This window comes from Pantherophis guttatus, chromosome 5, assembly GCF_059756535.1.
Source record: "Pantherophis guttatus breed Tessera chromosome 5, ASM5975653v1, whole genome shotgun sequence".
NCBI classification, from domain to species: Eukaryota; Metazoa; Chordata; class Lepidosauria; order Squamata; family Colubridae; genus Pantherophis; species Pantherophis guttatus.
In genome coordinates this window covers 75,294,658-75,318,544 of record NC_142067.1, presented here as the reverse complement: position 1 = coordinate 75,318,544, position 23,887 = coordinate 75,294,658, and the positions used below count along the sequence as shown (strand labels likewise).

The 23,887-nt window shown below is 37.2% G+C and overlaps 2 protein-coding genes across 3 annotated transcripts in view; one reads left to right on the top strand and one right to left on the bottom strand.

The window, feature by feature from the left end:
- The window catches only part of PRDX4 (peroxiredoxin 4), a 28,982-nt gene extending 5,682 nt beyond the window's left edge, over nt 1-23,300 (top strand). Inside the window, exons 2-8 of one of the 2 annotated variants that reach the window (XM_087871348.1) lie at nt 3,165-3,282; nt 4,098-4,214; nt 4,636-4,758; nt 5,089-5,219; nt 22,039-22,073; nt 22,384-22,488; nt 23,184-23,300. In XM_087871348.1, the coding sequence (XP_087727474.1) occupies nt 3,165-3,282; nt 4,098-4,214; nt 4,636-4,758; nt 5,089-5,219; nt 22,039-22,073; nt 22,384-22,479 (620 nt within the window). In that variant the 3' untranslated portion in view covers nt 22,480-22,488; nt 23,184-23,300. The remainder of the gene's footprint in view (nt 1-3,164; nt 3,283-4,097; nt 4,215-4,635; nt 4,759-5,088; nt 5,220-22,038; nt 22,074-22,383; nt 22,489-23,183) is intronic. The other variant, XM_034433187.3, reaches the window with a different exon arrangement.
- Nucleotides 16,436-18,225, bottom strand: LOC148113468 (uncharacterized). The gene has a single exon (XM_087871347.1). It carries the CDS (start codon nt 17,627-17,629, stop codon nt 16,550-16,552), a length of 1,080 nt encoding a protein of 359 aa, XP_087727473.1. The 5' UTR covers nt 17,630-18,225; the 3' UTR covers nt 16,436-16,549.
- Nucleotides 23,301-23,887: the final 587 nt, after the last annotated feature.

The following is a 23,887-nucleotide window of genomic DNA, read 5'->3' as shown; positions in this document are numbered from 1 at the left end:
TTCCCACCCCACCCCTTATCCCACCCTCCCCACCCACCCCGACTTCCCAGAGCCCAAAAACGGGGTATAGCATCTAACAAACATATGCTAAAATAAACTAACTAATTATAAAATTCAAAACTCCCACACGTTCTTTAACTCCCCTTGCTCCAATTCATCAACCTCCCTTTTATAAATTCTCAAGACCAATTAAATTAAAAACTTTTTCTTGATGTATAATCCAATACTTTAGCAGTATTACAAACAGTAAAAATCATGAATAAATTTCATTTCCATACCCTCGAACATCATTCTTTTTGAACATTACTCCCTAATAAAATTCTGAATTTCACATTAATCCTCTTTCCTTCAAAAAATTGGGCATCTTGAAATCTTACACATTTTATCTCATATATCTTTTAAAATAATATAATCTTATGTTAAACATTTTAAAAATCTCTTAATACCATTAAAACACTTATTTACCAAATATAAATTTCAAAATCTACAGGAGGATATCTTTCAAATTTTTAATTAACCATGTTAATACCTCTAACTTTTTAGAAAGCAGCCCTTTTACTATCCAAAACTAATTATCATTTTGTAATAGAATTCTGAATTTAACATTAATCCTCTTTGCTTCAAAAAGTTGGGCATCTTGAAAGCTTACACAATTTATCTCATATATCTTTTAAAATAATATAATCTTATGTTAAACATTTTAAAAATCTCTTAATACATTAGAACACATATTTGCCAAATGCAAATTTCGAAATCTACAGGAAGATATCTTTCTTAATCTTCTGTTCTTCTCTTTTTTCTATATTTTTTCCAGTCCTTTTTTTTATAAATTCTTTCAACATTCCCCCCAATTTTATTTTTGAAAATTTTAAAATGTTGATTTGAGGTTGATGTTTCTGAAATGCTCGCTCTCTTCTTGAGGTCACGTTTTCTAATTTGAAATCCCCATTTCGACTCTTCTTGCTTGTATAATCATTCAGTCCATTCCTCTGTCCATATAGCCAAAATTTGTTGCCATAAAGATTGTCAACTTGCAATAAAGAGTCTATTTGTTGCTTTTCTATCAATTGAATGGAAACGTCCGCCAAAACCTTTGTTTCAACTGTGCCAGCCTGCCTTTCAATTCTGACATCTTCTTGATCTTCCAAAAGCAAACTCCTCTGAGTAATTTCCTGCTGTCCCTCCACCAACTGCTTATGTTTTTCCAAGCTGTTTTTTGAAAAAGCTCTTTCAATTGTATCCAAAAGAGCAGAGTTAAAAGAGTCTAGAAGTTCTTGAAAAACTTGAACAGTCACAGCTTGAGAATTTGCTGATTCACCAGCCCTGATGTCAGCCATATTTCAGCCACTTTGTATTCATCCAGCTATCAGGATGACAATTCCAATTATTTTCCACACAGTATAAAAGCAAAATTTTAGTTAAAGTCAGTACCAAATTCTTTTCCTCGATACCAAATTCTTTTCCTGGCCGCTTCCACTTTAAAACTTTCTCTTAAAGTGTAATCCAGTAGCTGTATCACTATTGCAAACGTTAACAAGCATTAACAAGCACTTTCCCTAGTAGCTTCCTCCTCCCGCCCTCAGGTGCCATTTTCTGCATTTTAAAGTGTTACTTGCAATTTTTCCTTTTTTTTCTCCTGATTTGCTCTGTCTGCAATCAAAGTAAAGATGTTAAAAGTCCCCCCATTTATTTTCAGCAGATTTTGGTTGCAGCTTCTAGCTCCGCTTTAGCAGAGTCGTCCCTGGTCCGGAGCAGCTTGACAGGCTTCAGTAGGGAGCCCACACCCTTCACGCCCCAGGATTTCTCCTAGCGCACTTGGGGGGCTCTACTTCCGCCTGTCGGCTCTTCTCTCTCCCCTTTGCCCGGGGAGAGGGTTCCAAGCCTCCAGACAGCTGTTTTTCGGCTGTTCTGGGGCTTTTACGGAACCGGGGATCGGGCGCTCGTAGAAGAGCGTCTTCGAGGCTCGCGGAGCCAACCGGAAGTCAATATTTAGACTATTTTTATAGATTAACATTTATTATTAATCCATTACAGAGTTCTTGAGAAATAATCTTAAAATATCAGACATTTTAAAATATCCATACTGTATACATATTCTGTTACAAGCATGTTCCAATAACATCCTCCATTGTCTTTCTAACTTACAGTATTATATACTGAGAGTATACAGGTCAGTATACAAGAATGTAGATAGGTATAAAATTGCTCAGTTAAGAATTTAATTTTTCTTTTCTAACTTGAATTGTGATTCAGTCTCTATTTGTTAATCCTAAATCTGAATTTTGTTTCAGTGGCATTTAGGTACTTGCTTCTATGTAATTTTACATACTCTGTATATATTAAATTTATCTAATTTACATGCATATGTGTGTATGTATAATATATTTTATATAAATATATAGATAAATATACAGTATACTGAATCATGTGAAAAGTAATATTTTGCAAAAATTTGTCAGCATATTTTATCACTATGAACATAAACATTTACCTTTTTTGTAGCATACAGTATACTGTCAACGTAATCCATTTCTATTCATTGCCTTAACAAAAATGACAATACCCACAGCCTTATTACACAAATAGCTTATATTTTATTTTAGACTTTAAAAATTGCCAGCTGTTGAAGACACTCAGTACTTTATAATAAATGTCTGTAATACTTTTAATAGGCAACTACTTTTACATAGCTTAACCTTTACTGTGATATTTTTTAAAAAAAATTAAAGTGTTTAAAAATAATTTAACTTATTTTATACATTTCAAATAATGCCTCACAGAACAAAGCTTAGTCATTATTCCCAATAATAAAAGCATTAATTCTATCCTTAAATATTTGGGATGGCATTTCTAGATATATCAGTTTTAAAAACTGATAATTCATGGATTTATTTTAGTAGTTTAACAATTCCTAAGACTATATGTTGCTACAGTAAATAATAAAAACAAAAGTTAAATGTTTAATAATTTGCCTACTAAATACTCAGTTTTTGAAACAAAATTGCACTTTTCATTTACTAGAATGAAAATATTACCCATTCACTTTGAAACCACTATTTATTTATTTATTTATTTATTTTATTATTTATTTATTACTATTTATTTGAAATAAAATCAAAATGTTGATTTTAAATGTTTTCATATTTTGTTTGTTGTTGTTTTAGTTTCTAAACCAGCACCTGACTGGGAGGGAACAGCTGTCATCAATGGAGAGTTTAAAGAACTGAAATTAGCAGATTTTGAAGGAAAATATGTTATTTTCTTCTTTTATCCTCTTGATTTGTAAGCAAATGTGTTAGTACATATGTGTTTTTGCAATGTTTATTGAGCAAAAATATTTAATAGATATTAAATATCTATTAAACATACATACATAGAGAAAAAAAATAGATGAAAGGAATTAAGGGATTTTTTTCCCATGTTGAATAGCAATAGCATTTAGACTTATATACTGCTTCACAGTGCTTTACAGCCCACTCTAAGCAGTTTACAGAGTCAGCATATTGTCCCCAACAATCTGAGTTCTCGTTTACCAACCTCAGAAGGATGGAAGGCGGAGTCAACCTTGAGCCAGTCAGAATCAAACTTTTGGAGTGGGCAGTGAGCTAGCCCTACAGTACCGCCTTCTAACCACTGCGCCACCATGTTTAATGTCTGAAAACATTCAAATGGGAGAAGGGATGTACAGTACTGAAAATGGGCAGCTTTGAAGACTTTATTTTATAATTGCTGACTGTCTTAAGCACAATTGATAATAAATGGAAGATATAAATCTGTGATACAAATTTTAGAATATACACAAACATTTTACTTATTCTTGCAACTGTAAAATTGCAGAAGTTTACTAAATTATATTGAAAAAAGTTGAAAATGTGAAATTGATTCATTTCTGCTACCAAATAATTGCTTATTAATGTCTTAATGCCATAAAATACACAGTTATATTGGCACTGTAAGGGTATTAGGTACCCAATATAATAAGGTTACAGTTCAAGAAATTTTCTTAAACAGTATGGAAAATATATTCTTGCATTAGTAATATAGCATTTAAACTATTATTTCAGTTTTTAAAATATCTAATTTTAATCTCTCTTCAGTACATTTGTGTGTCCAACGGAAATAATAGCATTTAGTGACAGAATTGAAGAATTCAGAGCAATTGATGCTGAAGTGGTAGCTTGCTCAGTAGATTCACAGTTCACTCATTTAGCATGGTATGTTCTTTTCCCTATCTTTTTACTTATGCAAATTATTGGTAGTGAACCATTCAGTTTTACAGTCCTGTAAAATTCAAACAAATGTGATACCTGAAAATTTTAGTATAAAATCAATGCATTTCAATTTATAATCCTTATGCCATAAATTTTAATTTTATCTGAATTAATTGTATGTATGAGTCACTAAAATAACATTGTTGAGGTATCTCAACAAAGGTGAAGAACACAGGGCTGCCTTACTCTTCCATTAAGAATTTTTTCACTTAATTTTATGCAATGGAACTGAATTCTCATTTTTGTGATTAAATATGCTTTGGGAACATGTTTATTTATGATACCAATAATTATCTATTCAAAATTAGTGTAAAGTATAAAATAATGCTTTAATAGAATATTTGGCTACTTTTTATTGCAATAGGATAAATACACCTCGAAAACAAGGAGGACTTGGACCAGTGAAGATACCTCTTCTTTCTGATTTGACACACCAGATTTCAAAAGACTATGGAGTTTATCTAGAGGACCAAGGACATGCTCTTAGGTATAATATTAACTATTCTGGGTTTTTTATACATATATTGCAGCAGTGACAAATGAAATACAGAATGGCTCAACATTTTTAATCAAATATTTGTTATTATATTGTATCTTACATGGTGCATCCCTTATTTATTAGGTTAATAATTACCAAAATTGTTTTAGTAATCCAAGTTCTATGTATTCAAATGATGGTGGAATTAAACATAATACAAAGTATTTAGAGGATTTTAAATTATTTTGTTCTAGTATACAAAAAGGTTGCAGCAGATACATCTTTCACTATTTTCAAAAATGAATTTTTTTCTTGTTCATTTTTGCCATCTTTCCACAGAGGTCTGTTTATTATTGATGACAAGAAAATTCTTCGACAAATAACAATGAATGATCTTCCTGTTGGCAGATCAGTAGATGAAACCCTTCGTCTAATACAAGCATTCCAGTATACTGACAAACATGGAGAAGGTACTTCTCTATTCAGTTTGATGCAGTATTTAAGGTGCTGGCCTAGAAACCAGGAGACTGTGAATTCTATCCTGTTTTAGGCATGAAAACTGGCTGGATGATTTTGTGCTGGTCACTCTCTCTCAGTCCAACTTACTTCACAGGTTTGTTATTGTGGGAAAAATAGGAGGAAGAAATATTATGTGTGTTTGCTGCCCTGAGTTACTTATAAAGTAATAAAGGTGGGATAAAAGTCTAATAAATAAGTCTAATAAGAGCCTTGGTAGTACAGTGGTCTAAGGCACCCTGTTATTAAGCTGGTTATTAAAACCAGCTGCCTGCAATTACTGCAGGTTCGAATCTCGCCAAGGCTCAAGGTTGACTCAGCCTTCCATCCTTTCTAAGGTAGATAAATTGAGGACCCAGTTGTGGGGGCAATAAGCTGACTTTGTATAAATATACAAAAGGATGAAGGCTATTGCTGAGCACATTGTAAGCCGCCCTGAGTCTCTGGAGAAGGGCATATAAATCAAATTAAAAAAATAAAAAAATAAAAAAATAAAATAAAATAAATGTTTTGGTACCGTGTTTCCCTGAAAATAAGACCCTGTCTTATATTTTTTTGAACCCTGATATAAGCACTTGGCCTTATTGCCATGCGCTCAAAAGCCAGATTGAGCTTATTATCAGGGGATGTCTTATTTGGGGGGAAACAGGGTAGTAACAGTAATTAAATACAAATTTATAACACTTGGAATATGGTTCATTATTCCCTCAAAACTCCAAGCTGGAGTAATCCTGAAATTGTAATATCTTTCTTCCCACTACTAAAAAGGGAAGCAGTGAACGTTCCCTTTCTTCATATCTATTCAGATTTTTAAAAATCCTACTTAGATTCATAGATCGGTAATAACCATTAAACTCTGCTATGATTACTAGATAGACATTGCCACAGATGGTATCGGATCTATGTCAAATGTGTAATCTGCTACCCTTTTGACATCATCATCAAGATTATTCACCTTTGATCAGCAGAATGACTAAGTAGCTACCATTTTTTTTTTAATTTGATTTATATGCCGCCCTTCTCCGGAGACTCAGGACGGCTTACAATGTGTTAAGCAATAGCCTTCATCCTTTTGTATATTTATACAAAGTCAGCTTATTGCCCCCACAAACTGGGTCCTCAATTTACCTACCTTAGAAAGGATGGAAGGCTGAGTCAACCTTGAGCCTGGTGAGATTCGAATTTACAGTAATTGTAAATTGTAAAAAGTAATTTACAGTAATTTATTCGAATTTACAGTAATTGCAGACAGCTGGTGTTAATCACAATGCTATTAGTCTGCTGAGTCACCAGGCCCGTAATTTAATTTAATATTTCTGATCTATGTCACTGGAGAATCTGGGGTACTTTGTATTGATTAAGAAAAGTAATATGTTGGAAAGTGCTATAGATATCCTACTATCGTTGTCTAAGCTGTACTTTCTGCTTGTAAAACATATTGTTGTTGTTAGTTGCAAAGTCATGTCCGACCCATCGCAACCCCATGGACAATGTTCCTCCAGGCCTTCCTGTCCTCTACCATCCTCTGGAGTTCATTTAAGCTCACACCTGCTGCTTCAGTGACTCCATCCAACCACCTCATTCTCTGTCATCCCATTCTTCTTTTGCCTCAATCTTTCCCAGCATTAGGTTCTTCTCCAGTGAGTCCTTCCTTCTCTTTAGGTGTCCAAACATCTTCAGGTTCTGGCCTTCTAAACAGCAGTCAGGGTTGATCTCCTCTAGGACTGACTGGTTTGATCGCCTTGCAGTCCAAGGGACTCGCAGGAGTCTTCTCCAGCACCTTAGTTCAAAGGCCTCAATTATTTGGCGCTCACTTATGGTCCAATTTTCACAGCCATACATTGCAACTGGGAAAACCATAGGCTTGACTATGCACACTTTTGTTGGCAGGGTGATGTCTCTGCTTTTTAGAATGCTGTCTAGATTTGCCATAGCTTTCCTCCCCAGGAGCAAGCATTTTTTAATTTCTTGGCTGCAGTCCCCATCGGCGGTGATCTTGGAGCCCAGGAAAATAAAATCTGTCACTACCTCCATTTCTTCCCTATCTATTTGCCAGGAATTGAGAGGGCCAGATGCCATGATCTTAGTTTTCTTAACGTTGAGTTTCAAGCCAACTTTTGCACTCCCCTTCTTCACCAGCATCAAGAGGCTCTTTAGTTCCTCTTCGCTTTCTGCCATTAGAGTGGTATCATCTGCATATCTGAGGTTGTTGATATTTCTCCCAGCAATCTTAATTCCAACTTCTGATTCATCTAGCCCCACCTTTCTCATGATGTGCTCTGCATATAAATTAAATAGGCAGGGTGGCAGTATACAGCTTTGCCGGACTCCTTTCCCAATTTTGAACCAATCAGTGGGTCCGTGTCCAGTTCTCACTGTTGCTTCTTGACCCGCATATAGGTTTCTCAAGAGACAAATAAGATGGTCTGGTACTCCCATCTCTTTTAAGAACTTGCCAGAATTTGTTATGATCCACACAATCAAAGGCTTTAGCATAGTCAATAAAGCAGAAGTAGATGTTTTTCTGGAACTTCCTAGCTTTCTCCATGATCCAGGGTATGCTGGCAATTTGATCTCTAGTCCCTTTGCCTCTTCGAAATCCTGCCTGTACTTCTGGTAGTTCTCGATCCACATACTGCTGGAGCCTAGATTGTAGGATTTTAAGCATAACTTTGCTAGCATGTGAAATGAGTGTAATGGTGCGATAGTTTGAACATTTTTTGGCATTGTCTTTCTTTGGAATTGGAATGTAAACTGACCTTTTCCAATCCTGTGGCCACTGTTGAGTTTTCCAAATTTGCTGGCAAATTGAGTGTAACACTTTTACTGCATTGTCTTTTAAGATTTTGAATAGTTTAGCTGGAATATTGTCACCTCCACTAGTTTTGTTGTTGCTCAGATTTCCTAAGGCCCATTTGACTTCACATTCTAGGAAGTCTGGCTCGAAATCAGTGACCACCCCATCATGGTTATCAGGGACGTTAAGCTTGTTGCACAGGTAATCTGAAGCGCCTTTTGATGAGAACATTATCTCTTTCTCTAATTATATGTTCATCAACACCTCCCTATATTTTGCAAGCATAGCTCTTCTTATTTCTATTGCCTTGGCATTAAAGAGTGGGCCTCTTTCTAACGGGCCTCAAACAAAAGAAGATCTATTCTAACACAACATTGTTACATATTGGTATGCTTTCAGCATGTTCTCTAACTATCTTAAAGCAGAATAATGTCTAACAAATTTACCAGAGTAGCAGAGTTGGAAGGGACCCTGCAGGTCATCCAGTCCAATCCCCTGCCTAAGCAAAATTTTTATTTTTTCAAAAATTTTATTTTTGAATTTTCTCATATCCTACAATCCACCCGTTCTATTTTTTACACATTTCATAAAATAAAACATTACTTCCAAAATTCTCTTAAACTTTCTCTAATTTCTTCAACATTTTCAAATTTCAACATAGCAGTACATTCATTTACATCATTCAACATCAGCATCGTATGTTTCTCTTTATTTTCTGTGACAGTTATCATACCTTCAATAGTACTTTGTACTACATTTTTTATAAGGGGTATAAGACATGGTTAAACAGATTAATCCCAACATAACCATACCTGCCATAAATAAAACTTGCTTTCAATTATTAAAAATCCTCCCCCTCCAAAAAAATCCATCACCATCCAGAATCCCTGTCCATTTTTGTATTGGAACATGAGCTATTTTTCTCATCTATCTCTGATTTGTCTAATTACTTCTCCTGTATCATCGATTTCTAGGCAACAGTTAAATTTACCACAGACACCTCCCTCTTTAACTAGTACATTCCATCAGCTGCCCAATTTTTATATCACTGGGTTGTACCAATCTTTTTGCTCTAACATTATTTGCTAAACTATCATGCACTATCAGTCCCAACAGTTGTTTTTACTTCATAGGAAGAAGGAAAAAACCTGGCTTAATTATTTCCAATATACAAGATGCATACCACCCCTTGGGTAGATATCCATAGGCATATTTTCCACATATCCAATACATACCTTTCGGAGCTACCCAGTCCACTGTGTCACTTTCAGGATCCTTCAAGTAAGCCATCTCCATTATTTTATGTTTCCTCTTTCGAGGTTCCACTTTCTCTCCACCAATTGTTGTTATTCCATACAGTTAAGCAAATCTTTCTAACTCACTTCTTTTTCTTCTTTCTCTCATAGCACACTTATCTTACCAAATTTATTGTTAGGGCCCAAGAACCCTCTTTTCCTTTTGTAAATTTTAGAGTTTCTTCAGCCAATTGCACGAACATGTTTATTGTTTTCTTAGGGAATTCAGGGAATTCTAATTTTTCAAACTCCTGATAGTATGACCAAAATATACTTTTGTGTATTGGTTTTACTTTGGTGGTTTCTAAATTAGTGTGTTCTCAATCTTCCCCTCCCTCTTTGTTATTCTTATACATTGTGTACACTTTTGTAATGGTTGGGCTGCATTCAAGAGTATCTTCAATGATCTTAATGTCACACTCTTATCTTGCACCCAGTACACAGAACACAATCAATACAATGAGAACAATAGCAGCACCCACAAGCACAGTTACAAAACCAACACATCTGGGAGAGTGCGCAATGGAATCTGCTCAGTTGTAGTCCTCTTCAGTTGGGGAAACAGCATAGGCAACCACTCAATCCTAAGAAAGAAAAATACAAAAATAGCCCAGATGATGAAGAACGCTATTCCCACTGGTAACGTTACTGCCCACCAGTCCATTGGGTTCTTTGGATCGTCAGCTTCAATGGATCTCCTTGGTGAGATTCCACCTTCCACTCCTTTGGGGCTGGCATGGGCCCTTTCACTTGGGTTTAACTTTTTCCAGCTCCAGATCAACACCCAATCATCGTGGTGGAATTTGTAGACTGGAAACTCCAAATGTGGTGTTTGGCTAATAATCCTTGTTTCCTTCAAAACTTCAAAATATCTGGACAGTTTATGCACATATTATTTCAACACTTTGTCTCTGGTTTCCAGGGAATCAATTCCTGGAGTGAAAGCTACTCCAAACAACAATTCATATGATGATATTCCAATATTCTTTCTAAGTTGGGTCTAACTAAACTCTTGACACTACTGTTGCTATAGTATTCGTGCAGGGAAAAGCTTCAACCCACTCTGTGAGGTGGTCCACTATGACCAATAAATATTTTACTCTCCCCACTTTTGATAATTCTGTAAAATCCACTTGAATACATTGAAATGGTCTTAAAGCTGGTGGTCTCCCTCTCATCTGTTGTTTCCTGACAGCGTATCTATTCACCTTTTTACAAATTAAACATTTGTCTATAATTGACTTTGCTAAAGGATATATTCCAATACAACCATAACATTTCAAACATTCGTCTACAATAGCTTTAATTCCCCAATGACTCCACCCATATTTTGCCAAATGGATGCACTATCCCAAACGCATACTTGGAATCTGTGTATATTGTGCATAGAACTTGATTTAGTGCATACAATCCACAAGTTTGAGCAGACCAATTTTGAGGCAAACCCTTTGCTTCCAGGATCTCTTTAGTATGCCCATTTATAATAGCATATCCATTTTTCCGTACTCCACCCTCCATCCTAGAGGAACCATCTAAAAAAATTGCTTCTCCTTTCTCCAGGGGGCGTTCCCCCAAATTAGTTTGAAAGTTTATTACTTCAGAACAATAATGTTCTAACCCATACTGATCCATTGATCTGTTGTTGGCTAAGAACTGTGCTGGATTCAAATTGTGATCTGTAGTCAAAACCAAGTCTGTCTGCTGCATTAAAATTGCTTCATATTTTAGATGGGGTGCTCACAATAAGGGCTTCCCCAAAGGTCAATTTCCTACTTTCTTGGATCAGTATTGCAGTAGCAGCAATTGCTTGAATACATACTGGCCATCCCCTTATTACTGGATCCATTATTTTTGACAAGAATGCCACAGACTTCTTTTGTCCTGCCCAATCCTGAGCCAACGCCCCTTGTGCGATTCCATTCTCTGTGTTTACAAAGAGATGGAATGGCTTTTTCCAAATTTGGCAAACAGGAGCCTTGGTTTCAAGGCTTCCTCTTTCATGTCCCTCCCATTTCAAATTCCAAGGTTCAGATTCAATTAATTTTGCATACAGGGGTTTGATAAGATCAGCATACCCATCAATCCAGAGTCTGCAGTATCCAGCCAAACCTAAGAATTTCCTTAATTTTTGCTTGTTTTTAGGTAGAGGCTGAGATGCCACCCCTTCTATCAGGAGTGATTTTCCTACTCCCTTCACTAATTAAGTGTATTCTAATGCTTTGTCCACTTAATCTTATCTCTGTCAATTAAAAACACCACTTCCTCTTCCTTAGGTCCAACTACTAAATTTATCAAGGGCTCTCTGTGGAACTCAAAAAGGAATCACCCAACACCACTAGTACTGACTTTCATCTTCTGCCATCATATTGTACACTTACGCCTCCCTTCTTTGGATCGGGCAGTCTTTAATTCTGTCTTCCCTGCCGTACCACCACTTCTTCTACCCGTTATCACTTGGTTCCACCCTCGCATTCCTTTCTTCCTTCTCCATCCGAAGGTTCCCTATGATCCAAAAACAAATATACCTTCCATCAGGTTCTACTTTCTCTAACTCCTTCTTCTTATAACACTAAACATTCAATTCCTCCTACCACTGCCATCCTGGCTTCCAAGTCAGCACAAGTCTGTGCAGACCAACTTAAAAGCAACTTTCTGGCTTCCACTAAAACTTCCTCTCTCCCTTCTACTATTGTATATCCATTCCTTTCGCTTCCCTTCTCCCACTAGGGAGGATCCATCTATAAACAAATTAGTTCTTTCTTCCAAAGGAACATCCATTAAATCAAGTTTGACCCTAGGCTATAATACAACTACCCCAACACAATAATGTTACTGCTTTCATTAATCAAATGTACTAAGTATTTTATCTCTCTTTCTACATATTATAATTGCTAATCCATCTCTGTAACAATTCCTAAAAGGGCAACAACTTGTGCTGTTAACAAATAATGCCATAGGATGGAGCACCTAAGCATTCAAAATGCACACAGACATAAAGACATTTTTAAAAAAATGGAGGTAAAAAGAACAGTTTCAAAAATAAAACAGATAATCTAAATGAAGTATTTTGGATCAATGCTCTGAAATATATTTGGATCAAACTTTAGTGTCAATTCTCTGCCTTTAGTAAAATGCGAATCAGATTCAGATTCCATTCAGATGGAAGTAAATTCTCATTGAATAGGTAAAAATATTTTACAAATGTAAACCTCAAAAATGTCCAGAAAAAATAAAATCAAAATTGTATTCAGAGCAGAAAAGAAAATATATCTGCATAGTTTTTATATGCAGATGAAAGAGACCAAAACAGTGAGAGGCAAGGCTGCATGAGCAGGTCACTCATTTCCCACTCCTTTCTCAGACAGGCTCAGCGGGGGGGGGGGGGGGGGGGTAAGAGAAAGGGGGGGAAATGGTTAAAACGAGCAGAAAAGCCTCACTCCCCCCCCCCACACTCAGCGTCCTTTCAACAAAACAACCCTCTCTGCATCTCTCTCTAGTCTCAACAACTCACAGACATTTTCCACAAATTTCTACTTACATCACAACAACAACAAAACCTTGCAACTTACTGTTTCTTTATACGAAAGGGAATCAAAATACATTCACACCAACTTTTACCCTCAACATACTCACATTTGCACTGTAATCAAACTGCTTGTGTACACCAATTTCAAATGCAAAAAACCCATTTCATGCAAACCAATCAACCAAGCTTACTTAATTTCCTGGCCGGCCAAACATATCATAATCAATTCAATCCCATTCAATTCTACACACTATCATTATAAGTGCACATCAACAAAATAATTTTTAACAGAAATCACATCAAATTAATCAATTCAAATTATCTGAGTCTTCCCATTTAGACAGGCTTTACCTTTTTATTACCTGCTAAATCCCGGGTGGGAAGAACAATAAACAATTTCTTCTTTATTCTTAGTTCTTTCAGAGTTCTCTGGCTCTTTTAAGAATGGTAAATTATCAAAATCTTTATAACACTGCAGTATTTCTTTTCTCCTTCTCTGAGGTCCTCCTACCACACATAACAGCATAAACTAATCATATCTTCTTTGGTCAACCCCAACGTCTGAATCATCTTACTGTATGGTGGGGCTTCCCAACTTCTAAGTATTTTTTCCTAAAGGACTAGTTGGGTCTTTTTACAATTTGGGATTCTTCCTAATTGTTTTAGTGAACTTCTCACTTTTACTCAAAGTTACACCCATTGTTCTATCTCCTCAAGCACTGGATTGTCTCTGCCCTGGGGATGTTCTGTCTAGCTCTTTCTAGCTTGGGTCTCCCAGCTGATGCTAGCTTATTTTTAAAGATCCAAAATGTATAGAGACTTTTGTTCACACATCATTTGCACCTGGCCAGAGATCTTATGAGCAAGTTTGAACTCCACTTTTCTTTTCTTTTTTAAAAAAACAACAACAACTTTTACCGCTGTAACAATTTTAACATGTCCCTGGATGGGCTAGCACAGTTCAGAGAGGACATTTCCCTTGGGACCACCTGAGTTGCCCATGGCCATTAGTTACCAGACTGGAATTATCCTTACCAACTTGATCAGTCCTTTACCACAGCCCGGAGACTGCTAGGGACTTCTCCACAAGTCTCAGATTTTCACAGCTCTGAATTGCCCTTGACTGGTTACCAGACTTAAGAAATCCTTATCAACTTGTTCTAGTGAGACCTTTATTACAACACCTTTCAGGTGCGGATCTCTGGCCAATCCTCTCACGAGGGGATGAAAACGCAGATCACTGCTCCTCTATCACTTAGTTCTTTACCATGGCCAAAGACCGCTAGAGACCTCTCATCCACACACCTCTCACACAAGTCTCAGATTCTCAGTCCTACCCAACCCACCAACTGCCTAGGGCAGTGATGGCGAACCTATGGCACGCGTGCCAGAGGTGGCACGCAGAGCCCTCTCTGTGGGCACACACACTGTCACCAGCTGCTCTTCGTGGATGCCGAAGTGCCAGAAAATGGCCTAAAAATGGCCCAGAAAACAGCTGGAAAAAAGCCTGAAAATGGCCAAAAAACCCAGGCCTGAAAATGGCCCGAAAAACGGCCTGAAAAAATGCCCAAAACACAGGCATGTGCACACCAGCCAGCTGATCTTCAGGTTTCCAGTGCTCCGGCACGTGCAAAGACCAGCTGGCTGGCGCACATGCGAGTGCCAGAAACCCAAAGATTAGTTGGCTGGCGCACGCATGCGCACCGGCCAGCTGGTCTTTGGGTTCCCGGCACTCCAGCGCATGGACATGCACATGATTTCCAGTTTGGGCACTCAGTGCCGAAAAGGTTCACCATCACTGGCCTAGGGAGTGTGTTCTTATTTTACCAGAACTACTTACCCCTAGGTTTGTGCACAAAGTCTGCCCGGTCTATTCCGGCAATTCCAAAAACCTGGTACCTTCCCTCTCTTTCCATTTTCAATTGACCACTATTTAAAATGGGGGTCCATGCTTTTCTCTGCACTCCTGAACAGCCAAGTTGACTGCAGACTATTGAAATCAACAGGGCATGCCTTCTTCACTCGACCCCACTGCTCAGGGCATCAGAAGAAAACAAAAGATTGCCTGCATCCTCCACCAATTTGTTGGAAATGAATTCAACCAACAAGCATGCGTTGATGAAAACAGAGAGACTTTATTAGAAGAAAATAATAAAAACAATTTTGCGAAATAGGGTGGTATTCCAGCAGACCTCAACAAGGAGTTTGAGCCAGGAAGCCACTCCTAAAGTTTCAAAAGCATTACATTTTATAGTTCCCTATCCGAGCGCTCCCCCATGCCCCTCCTACATCGCATCCAGAGACCGATCACAGCTAATCCGAAGCACCTTTTAGAGAGAACATCATCTCTTTCTCTAATTATATGTTCATCAACACCTCAAAATACAATATTTTGCAAGCATAGCTCTTTCTTATTACTATTGCCTTGGCATTAAAGAAAGAGTGGGCCTCTTTCTAACGGGCCTCAAACAAAAGAAGATCTATTCTAACACAACATTGTTACATATTGCTATGCTTTCAGCATGTTCTCCAATTATCTTTTTTTTTTATTGAAAAAGTTTTCAAATACAAATTTTCCCCCTTTTTTTCCCCTCTCCCTCCCCCACCCATCCCCCCCTGTGACTTCTTCATAACAAAACAAAACAAAAAACCTAATTCATAACAGATTACTTACTCCCTCCTCTAGATATTGACCTTTACTTACTAAAAATATTAATATTATAACATCCCCCTTTATCCATACATTTCAGAAAAGAGAAAAGAAAGGGGGAAAAAAGGGAAAAAAAAAGACATTATACTATGACATTATAAAATAACTTCTCCACTTTAAAACTATACAATAAGTCCTACTTTAACATTTAATCTTCTATATATATTACTATAACATTTCAAAGCGGCTTTCCCCATAAAATCTAGTTTAACATTTATTCCACTCTATCCATTTCCTCCACTCCCCTAAATATATCACTTAAAAATCCCTTTTCTTAGACTAATCAATCTACTAACTAGCTTATTCACCCACTATCATGCAAAATTACCATACACAACATTTCTTAATATCTTTGATTCACTGCCCACACTACTTAAAAATATATGTCTATATTTTCCATTATATCTAAATAAAAAAAAAGAAAAGACAATGACTTTAAATTTATAATCCATATAGTATCTTCTTTAAGGTCTTTCCACTGGATTGGTAGAACCAACATCCATAATCGGGTAACATAGCTTACTGGTGCAACAGTTTATTCAGGATCTTCAATCATATCTGCCCCCATCAGTAGTAAATATCTTCTTATATGTATAAAAGTAAAAACAACCACCCGAGTGACATTATAATTATATTCCATATAGTAATAATTGTGGGTTTCATCAGGATTATTAATTCCCATCATCGTAGTGGGTAACAACCCGATCTTCTGCATGCCCCAGCATAATTCTCTTGCCTTGTAATTCAAGATAATATAATATGTTTATCAACACAAAAAGAAATTCCAAAATGGATAATTCAAATCCATCAGTTTAAGGCTCATTTCACGTCCCCAAATTACGGCCATGCAGAGATCTGCCACAATCCTCAGGATGATATTAACCAATACGTCGCCTCTTCTGTGTTTACACATAATCATTCATATTTTAAAGTCACTGGCTTCACTGTTGCCTGATTTAGAAATTTCTATTTTTATGCCACCTATTTCTTTTTTTCTTTTCTTTTTGTGGGTTTGGTTTCCATCCTGGTTTCCTTTCTACAAATTGTGTATCATCTGGTCGGATTTTGTTCTGCTTTGTAGATTGGTCTTGTTGGTTTTGTTTTTGTATCTCATGTTTCTTTTTTATCCCTTGTATTTCCCCTAATTGGTTTCCATGCTTATCCTTGCCTTGATAAGTCATCACATTAAGGTTAGATGCCACTTCTCTCAAATTTGTAGATAGTCCAGCTGGGGTATCCAATGAATCCAAAGGCAATTCATCTGGTACAGTCTCTGTAATTCGATATTTTACCTTTATTTCCGGCTCCTTCTGCTTATCCTGTATTATACCTGAAGATGTTAAGTTCATTTTCAACCTATTTTGATAAAATTCTTCCGCTCTTTCAACAGTATTTAGCTGATATCTTTCTCCTTGGTATCTAAATATAATACCAACTGGGGCGTCCCACCTGAATGAGATATTTCTCTTTTTTAACTCATTCACCAGAAAACCAAATTTCTTCCTTTCCATCAATATCTTAGGTGGGAGTTCCTTGTAAATCCAAATCTTTCTTCCATACAATTGCAAATTAGAATTGAAGGAATTTTGCACGATATTATTCCTAATTTCTTTAACTGTAAAATAAATCACCACATCTCTAGGCAATTGCCTTTGCTTGGCAATCCAGGAGTTGATTCGATAAACTCTGTCAATCCTACAAAACACTTCGTCAGGTTGAACCTTTAGAATCCCAGCTAGAAATTCAGAAGATATTTTCCTTAAGTCATCTCTATTATTTTCCTGCAAACCTCTTAATCTTATCGCATATTGTGTGAAGTTATATTGTACCATTAAAATCTCTTTTTCAATCTTCTGTTGCAGATTTTCTGCATTACCATACTTTTGATCAGCATCCATTTTAGGTTTTTCTTCTAAGCTATTATCCTGAGTGTTTGTCAAGTCATTTTCAATTTTTTGAATTCTATTGTCCAATTTATCTTGAATTTCTTCCATTTTAGACTCTAGTACATTAGTATTTGTGTCCAACTGTATCATAAATTCTATAAAACCATTAGCCACTTTTGAGAGTTTTTTCTCCAAAAAATCAAACTTAGATTTCACCAATTCTTTAATTTCCTGCTTAAATTTTTCAAATTGCTGATTCACAATCTCCTCCCTTCTTTCAATCTCCTCTATAAAAAATTCTATTATATTAAAATCAGGTTTCTGAGACTGAAGAGTTAAGACTTGTTCCTTTAAATTGTTGGTGGGGGAATCCCCCCCCCTTCTTGTTTATCTGACTTTATGAGTCTCAGTGCCATGTTACCGCCCAGGCAGGCTTTGTTAAAAAAAAGCAAGAAAGACTTCTTTCCAATCAACAACAATATCAGGTCTCCAAGGGAAAAAAAAGAGAAAAAGACACAGGAGCGAAGTATTGTCTACAAATGTAGCCAGTGGTATTTATTCCGCTACCTTGTAGTAATAAAAAACGGAAGGACTTTCCCTTTCAGCCTCTCCTCCAGCCGACGCCATTTTAAAAGGCTTTTTTTCCTCTTTCTTTTCCTCCTCTCTCTTAAGTAATTTCTTTTAAAAAATCAGTAAAATACTTGCGGTTCAGTATTACAGGTCCAGCTCACATTTTCTTTGAGTAGTCTGTTAAATTTGCAGGCTTGCTTTTGACGCCTGGCTCTGCATCAGCAGAGGTCTCCCAAAGCCCGGAGCAGCGGCTGGGGATACGGGGCATCTCATCTGCTCCGTCCCAAAAGTAAAGGAAAAACTTTTGGGACTCCGCAGAGAGTTCTACCCACCCCTGCCGGCTCTATCTCCATTTCCTCATGGAAACGGAGTTTTTTCGAGCCGCCATTCCGTTGTGAAGGCGGCTCTGACAGGCGATGGAAGCTGACGATCCCAAAGGAACGTCTGGCAGCGACAAACAGCAAACCGGAAGTCTGCTCCAATTATCTTAAAGCAGAATAATGTCTAGCAAATTTACCAGAGTAGCAGAGTTGGAAGGGACCCTGCAGGTCATCCAATCCAACCCCCTGCCTAAGCAAAATTGAATCTTCACTTATATGCATTTCTAACCTATATACCTACATACTATTTTATTTTTGAATTTTCTCATATCCTACAAGCTCATTCTTGTATAGTTCTTCTGTGTAATTTTGCACCTCTTCTTAATCTCTTCTGCCTCTGTTAGGTCCCTGCCATTTTGGTCCTTTATCATGCCCATCTTTGCATGAAATGTTCCCTTTATAGCTCCAATTTTCTTGAAAAGATCTCTGGTCCTTCCTATTTTATTGTTTTCTTCTATTTCTTTGCACTGTTTATTTAAGAAGATATTCTTATCTCTTCTAGCTATTCTCTGGAATTCTACATTCAATTGGGTGTATCTTTCTCTTTCTCCCTTGTCTTTCGCTTCCTTTTTTCCTCAGCTATTTGCAAAGCTTCCTCAGACAGCCATTTTGCTTTCTTGTGTTTCTTTTTCTCTGGGATAGTTTTAGTTGCTACCTCTTGTACAATGTTGCAAACCTCTGTCTGTAGTTCTTCAGGCACTCTGTCCAGCAGATCTAATTCCTTAAATCTATTAAACCTCTACTGTATATTCATCAGGGATATGATTTAGTTCATACCCGAGTGGCCTAGTGCTTTTCCCTACTTTCTTCAATTTAAGGCTAAATTTTGCAATGAGAAGCTCATGATCTGAGCTACAGTCAGCTCTTGGCCTTGTTTTTACTGACATTACTTTTTTTTACTTTGAGTTTGAGTTTTTACTTTTAGTTTTTACTGTGATATTGAATGGTTTGCCTTGGATTCGAACTGAGATCATGCAGTCATTTTGGGGATTGTATCCCAGTATTGCTTTTCCTACTCTTTTATTGATTATGAAGGCTACTCCATTTCTTCTGAGGGATTCTTGTCCACAGTAGTATACCTGATGGTCATCTGAATTAAATTCACCCATTCCTGTCCATTTTAGTTCGCTGATTCCTAAGAGGTCAATGTTCAGTCTTGTCATCTCTTGTTTGACCACATCCAGCTTGCCTTGATTCATGTATCTTACATTCCAGGTTCCTATGGAGAAAAAAATCTTTGCAGCATCGGACTTTCCTTTCAGCACCAGATGCATCCTTTTGTTTTGGCCCAGTCACTTCACTTTTTCTGGCGCTAGTAGCACTAGCCCTCTGCTCTTCCCCAGTAGCATATTGGACACTTTCTGACCTGAGGGGCTCATCTTCCGGCATCATATCTTTTTTCCTTTTGGTACTGTCCATGGGGTTTTCATGGCAAAGATACTGGAGTGGATTGCCATTTCCTTCTCCAGTGGATCACGTTTTGATCCACGTTTTGTCAGAGCTCTCTGCTATGATCTGTCCGTCTTGGGTGGCCCTGCATGGCATAGCTCATAGCTTCATTGAGCTATGCAAGCCTCTTCACCACAACAAGGCAGTAATCCATGAAGGGGATAAAACATATTACTAATATTCAAATAAATAATATGTTTCTTTGTGTGTTGAAGTTAAACACATGTACCAGAAACAAGTCATTGGTTTAAGAATTACAGCATAATAAAATATACAGAAGCTAACCTTAAATTTGGTTAAAATTTAACCAAATTTAACCAAATCATCTAGTTAGAAAACAAGATTTTTAAACATATGCACAGCAAAAATTAGACTTTCATGTTTATTTATATCACTCTTGATCGTAAACAAGTTTATGAAGAAATAAATTAAAATGTTATTGAGTGCTGAAGCAATGCCTACATCTTTACATATATGTTCCAGATACAAAGGGTTAGCTGAAAACTCTCACCCTAGTCTAGGCCTGGGTAACTTAGAATTATTTATTTATTTATTTGTAAATATTTATTTATTTGTATATTATTTATTAATTATTTATTATTTATTAATCAAATTTCTATACCGCCCTACTTCCGAAGGACTCAGGGCGGTGAACAGTCAAGATAAAATACAGATAATACAAATATTAAAAATCCCTTAAAATTATTAAATATTTTGGCTGAAACACAGATTAAAACACCCAATTTATAAAATCACGAATTAAAAAATTTAAAAGAGGAGAGTTAGGCCAGGCCAGCCTGCTGAAATAGAAAAGTTTTGAGAGCATGGCGAAACGTGCGCAGGTCCGGGATCCTCTGTATCTCTGGGGGGAGCTCATTCCAGATGGTAGGTGCCCCCACAGAGAAGGCTCTCCCCCTGGGGGCCGCCAATCAACACTGTTTGGCCGACGGCACCCTGAGGAGCCCCTCTCTATGGGAGCGTACTGGTCGGTGAGAGGCTATTGGTAGCAGAAGGCGGTCTCGTAAATACCCCGGTCCGATGCCATGGAGCGCTCTAAAGGTGGTAACCAAAACCTGGAAGCACACCCGGAAGACCACTGGGAGCCAGTGCAGCTCGCGCAGGAGGGGGGTCACATGGGAGCGCCACATCGCTCCCATAACCACCCGCGCGGCTGCATTCTGGACCAGCTGGAGCCTCCGGGTGCTCCTCAAGGGGAGCCCCATGTAGAAAGCATTGCAGTAGTCCAAGCAGGAAGTAACGAGAGCATGAGTGACCATATTTAACGAGTCCCGATCCAGAAAGGGACGCAACTGGCGAATCAGGCGGACCTGATAAAAAGTCCCCCTGGCCACGGCCGTCATGTGCTCTTCTAAAGACAGCCGTGAGTCCAGGAGGACACCCAAGTTGCGAACCCTCTCCGTGGGGGCCAATGACTCGCCCCCAATAGTCAGTGATGGCACCAACTGACTATATCGGGATGTCGGAAACCACAGCCACTCGGTCTTGGATAGGTTGAGCCTGAGTCTGTTTCTCCCCATCCAGATCTGCACGGCCTCCAGGCACCGGGACATCACTTCAAGGGCATCATTGGGGTGGTTCGGGGTGGAGATGTACAGCTGAGTATCATCAGCGTACTGATGGTACTTCACCCCGAAACCACGGATGATCTCACCCAGTGGCTTCACATAAATGTTGAATAGAAGGGGCGAGAGGACCGACCCTTGTGGCACCCCACATACAAGGGGCCTCGGGGTCGACCTCTGCCCCCCTGTCAACACGGACTGCAATCGGTCAGAGAGAAAGGAGGAGAACCACCGTAGGACGGTGCCCCCCACCCCTAACTCCTCTAGCCGGTGCAGCATGATACCATGGTCGATGGTATCAAAAGCCGCTGAGAGGTCTAATAGGACCAGGACAGAGGAACAACCCCTGTCCCGAGCCCTCCAGAGATCATCAACCAACGCGACCAATGCCGTTTCTGTGCTGTGCTGTGCTGTGCCTGAAGCCCGAATTAGGATTTCGCAGTCAAATTTTCTTTTGCAGAAAATATTTTTTATCTTTATATTTGGCCTCAATAGTCTACAGAACAAGAATAAAAAGACAAGTTTATTTGTTAATTTTTAACCAACATATTAACATCAGTCTTCATTATTTTCTCAGTTTGTCCTGCTGGCTGGAAACCAGGCAGTGAAACAGTAAGTTGTATTTTTTAAGCATTATCATTTGAAAAATGCCTATTAACACAGTCTGAACAGAAAATGTCACATGGGGAAATGTCACCCATATGCCAAAAACAGTTTGCCAGCAATTTTAGTGCCATTTAACTATCTAGTTTTCTGCCCTGCATGAAAATGAACGTTTGCTGCAATACTACTGTGACATTTCATGTGCTTTAGGTACATCTTATTACCCTGTCATCTTGCGTGGCATAGTGACATTTAGGGCCTATGCCAGACCTGAACTACTAATTATTTACATCTATTCAAATGCTGAACTTTCTCTCAGGTATGCTTGAAGCATGTAGCAGTAATTCCTTCACCACATGCAAATGTTATAATATCAAGAAATTATTGCAGTTTTCAATTCAGTCAGTCAAGATAGAAATTCACAGTGAGCAAACTATTTATTTCCTATATTTCTAATGCTTTATTTTTCATTTTTTGAATTCTTTGGAAAAATCTATTTAAAAGGAAGTATGCCTCTTATATAAGTATTTTCTTGAGTTGATATTGTAGATTGAATTAATATTCAAACTTTTCTCTGAATTCTATAGCACTTCAACAGAAAATGATTATTTGAGTTAGATGTAAATTGTGAAAACATCTGAGCCAGTATGTTGCAGCCTTTTTTTTCTGCCAGTATCAGCCTGTCTTCCTCAAATCTTAAAAACAACCTATGTTATAATTTATTATTTTTACAAAACTCCTTAACTGGCATTGGCCATGGCCATTTTTAAAGACAAAGTTGTAAGTATACTTGCAGATACTTATAGTTAGACTGCATGGAACTAAAGTGAAGAGCCAAAATAGCTATTAAAGAATTTCTAACTTCCATTTTTTAAAGTAAAGTAGAATTTATGTAAATTCAACAGAATGTAGAGAGTTAGTGATAACTGTATCTGTTTTTAAATCAATCTGAAGATTCTTTGAAAATGGTGATACGGAAAAAAGCTACAAATCAAGTTTTTAAAATATGTAACATAAGACAATAATTTTAGGCTATAGATTAATAATATACTTTTTTAAAACCAACCATGCATGCACATAAAGACTGTGTTTTGATAGTTATATTTATTTCTTTTGCAGATAATTCCAGATCCTGCGGGGAAATTGAAATATTTTGGTAAAGTGAACTGACTGCTTTCTTCTAAACAGACAGCTTTCAACTAAAAATTATAAATAAAATTCCATTAATTTTGTTAATTCCCTTTGGATTTGTTGTTCTTTTTTATAGTAATTTTATTAAAAGTATAATTAAAAAGATAAACTAAAACAAAATAAACTAAAAGAAAAGAATAAAAAGAAAAAAGAAAATGCAGTAAAGAAACAAGTAGAAAAAAAGGAAATAAATAAAATATAGTAAAAAATAAATTTATAAAGTCATATATAAAGAGAATTCAAAACAAAAGTACTTTCCCATGGGAAGGGTTCTTACAATTAATTCCAAAATCTTATTTCAGATTCTTAGTTTACAACTTTCCAAAATCAAAGTTCTAATCACTCTTTTGCTGTTTATTAAAAAAAAAAAAAATTAAGATCCTTAAACTTGTATTTAAAACTTCCTTCACTAGAACTGAAGAAAACTCACCCTGTGTTGTAAAACCTGTTCATCCAAAGGATCTTAAAACAAGCAATTTCTGAAAATGATCAAAAAAGGAAGTATATGAACCCAATGTCCTTTTAAAAGTACTTGATCACAGTTTGAGCAAAAAGATGGACCAGGAAGAATAGGGTGAATTGAAGATAACTCTACTAAAAGGAAAGCTGATGACTGATGGAATGAAGAGCTG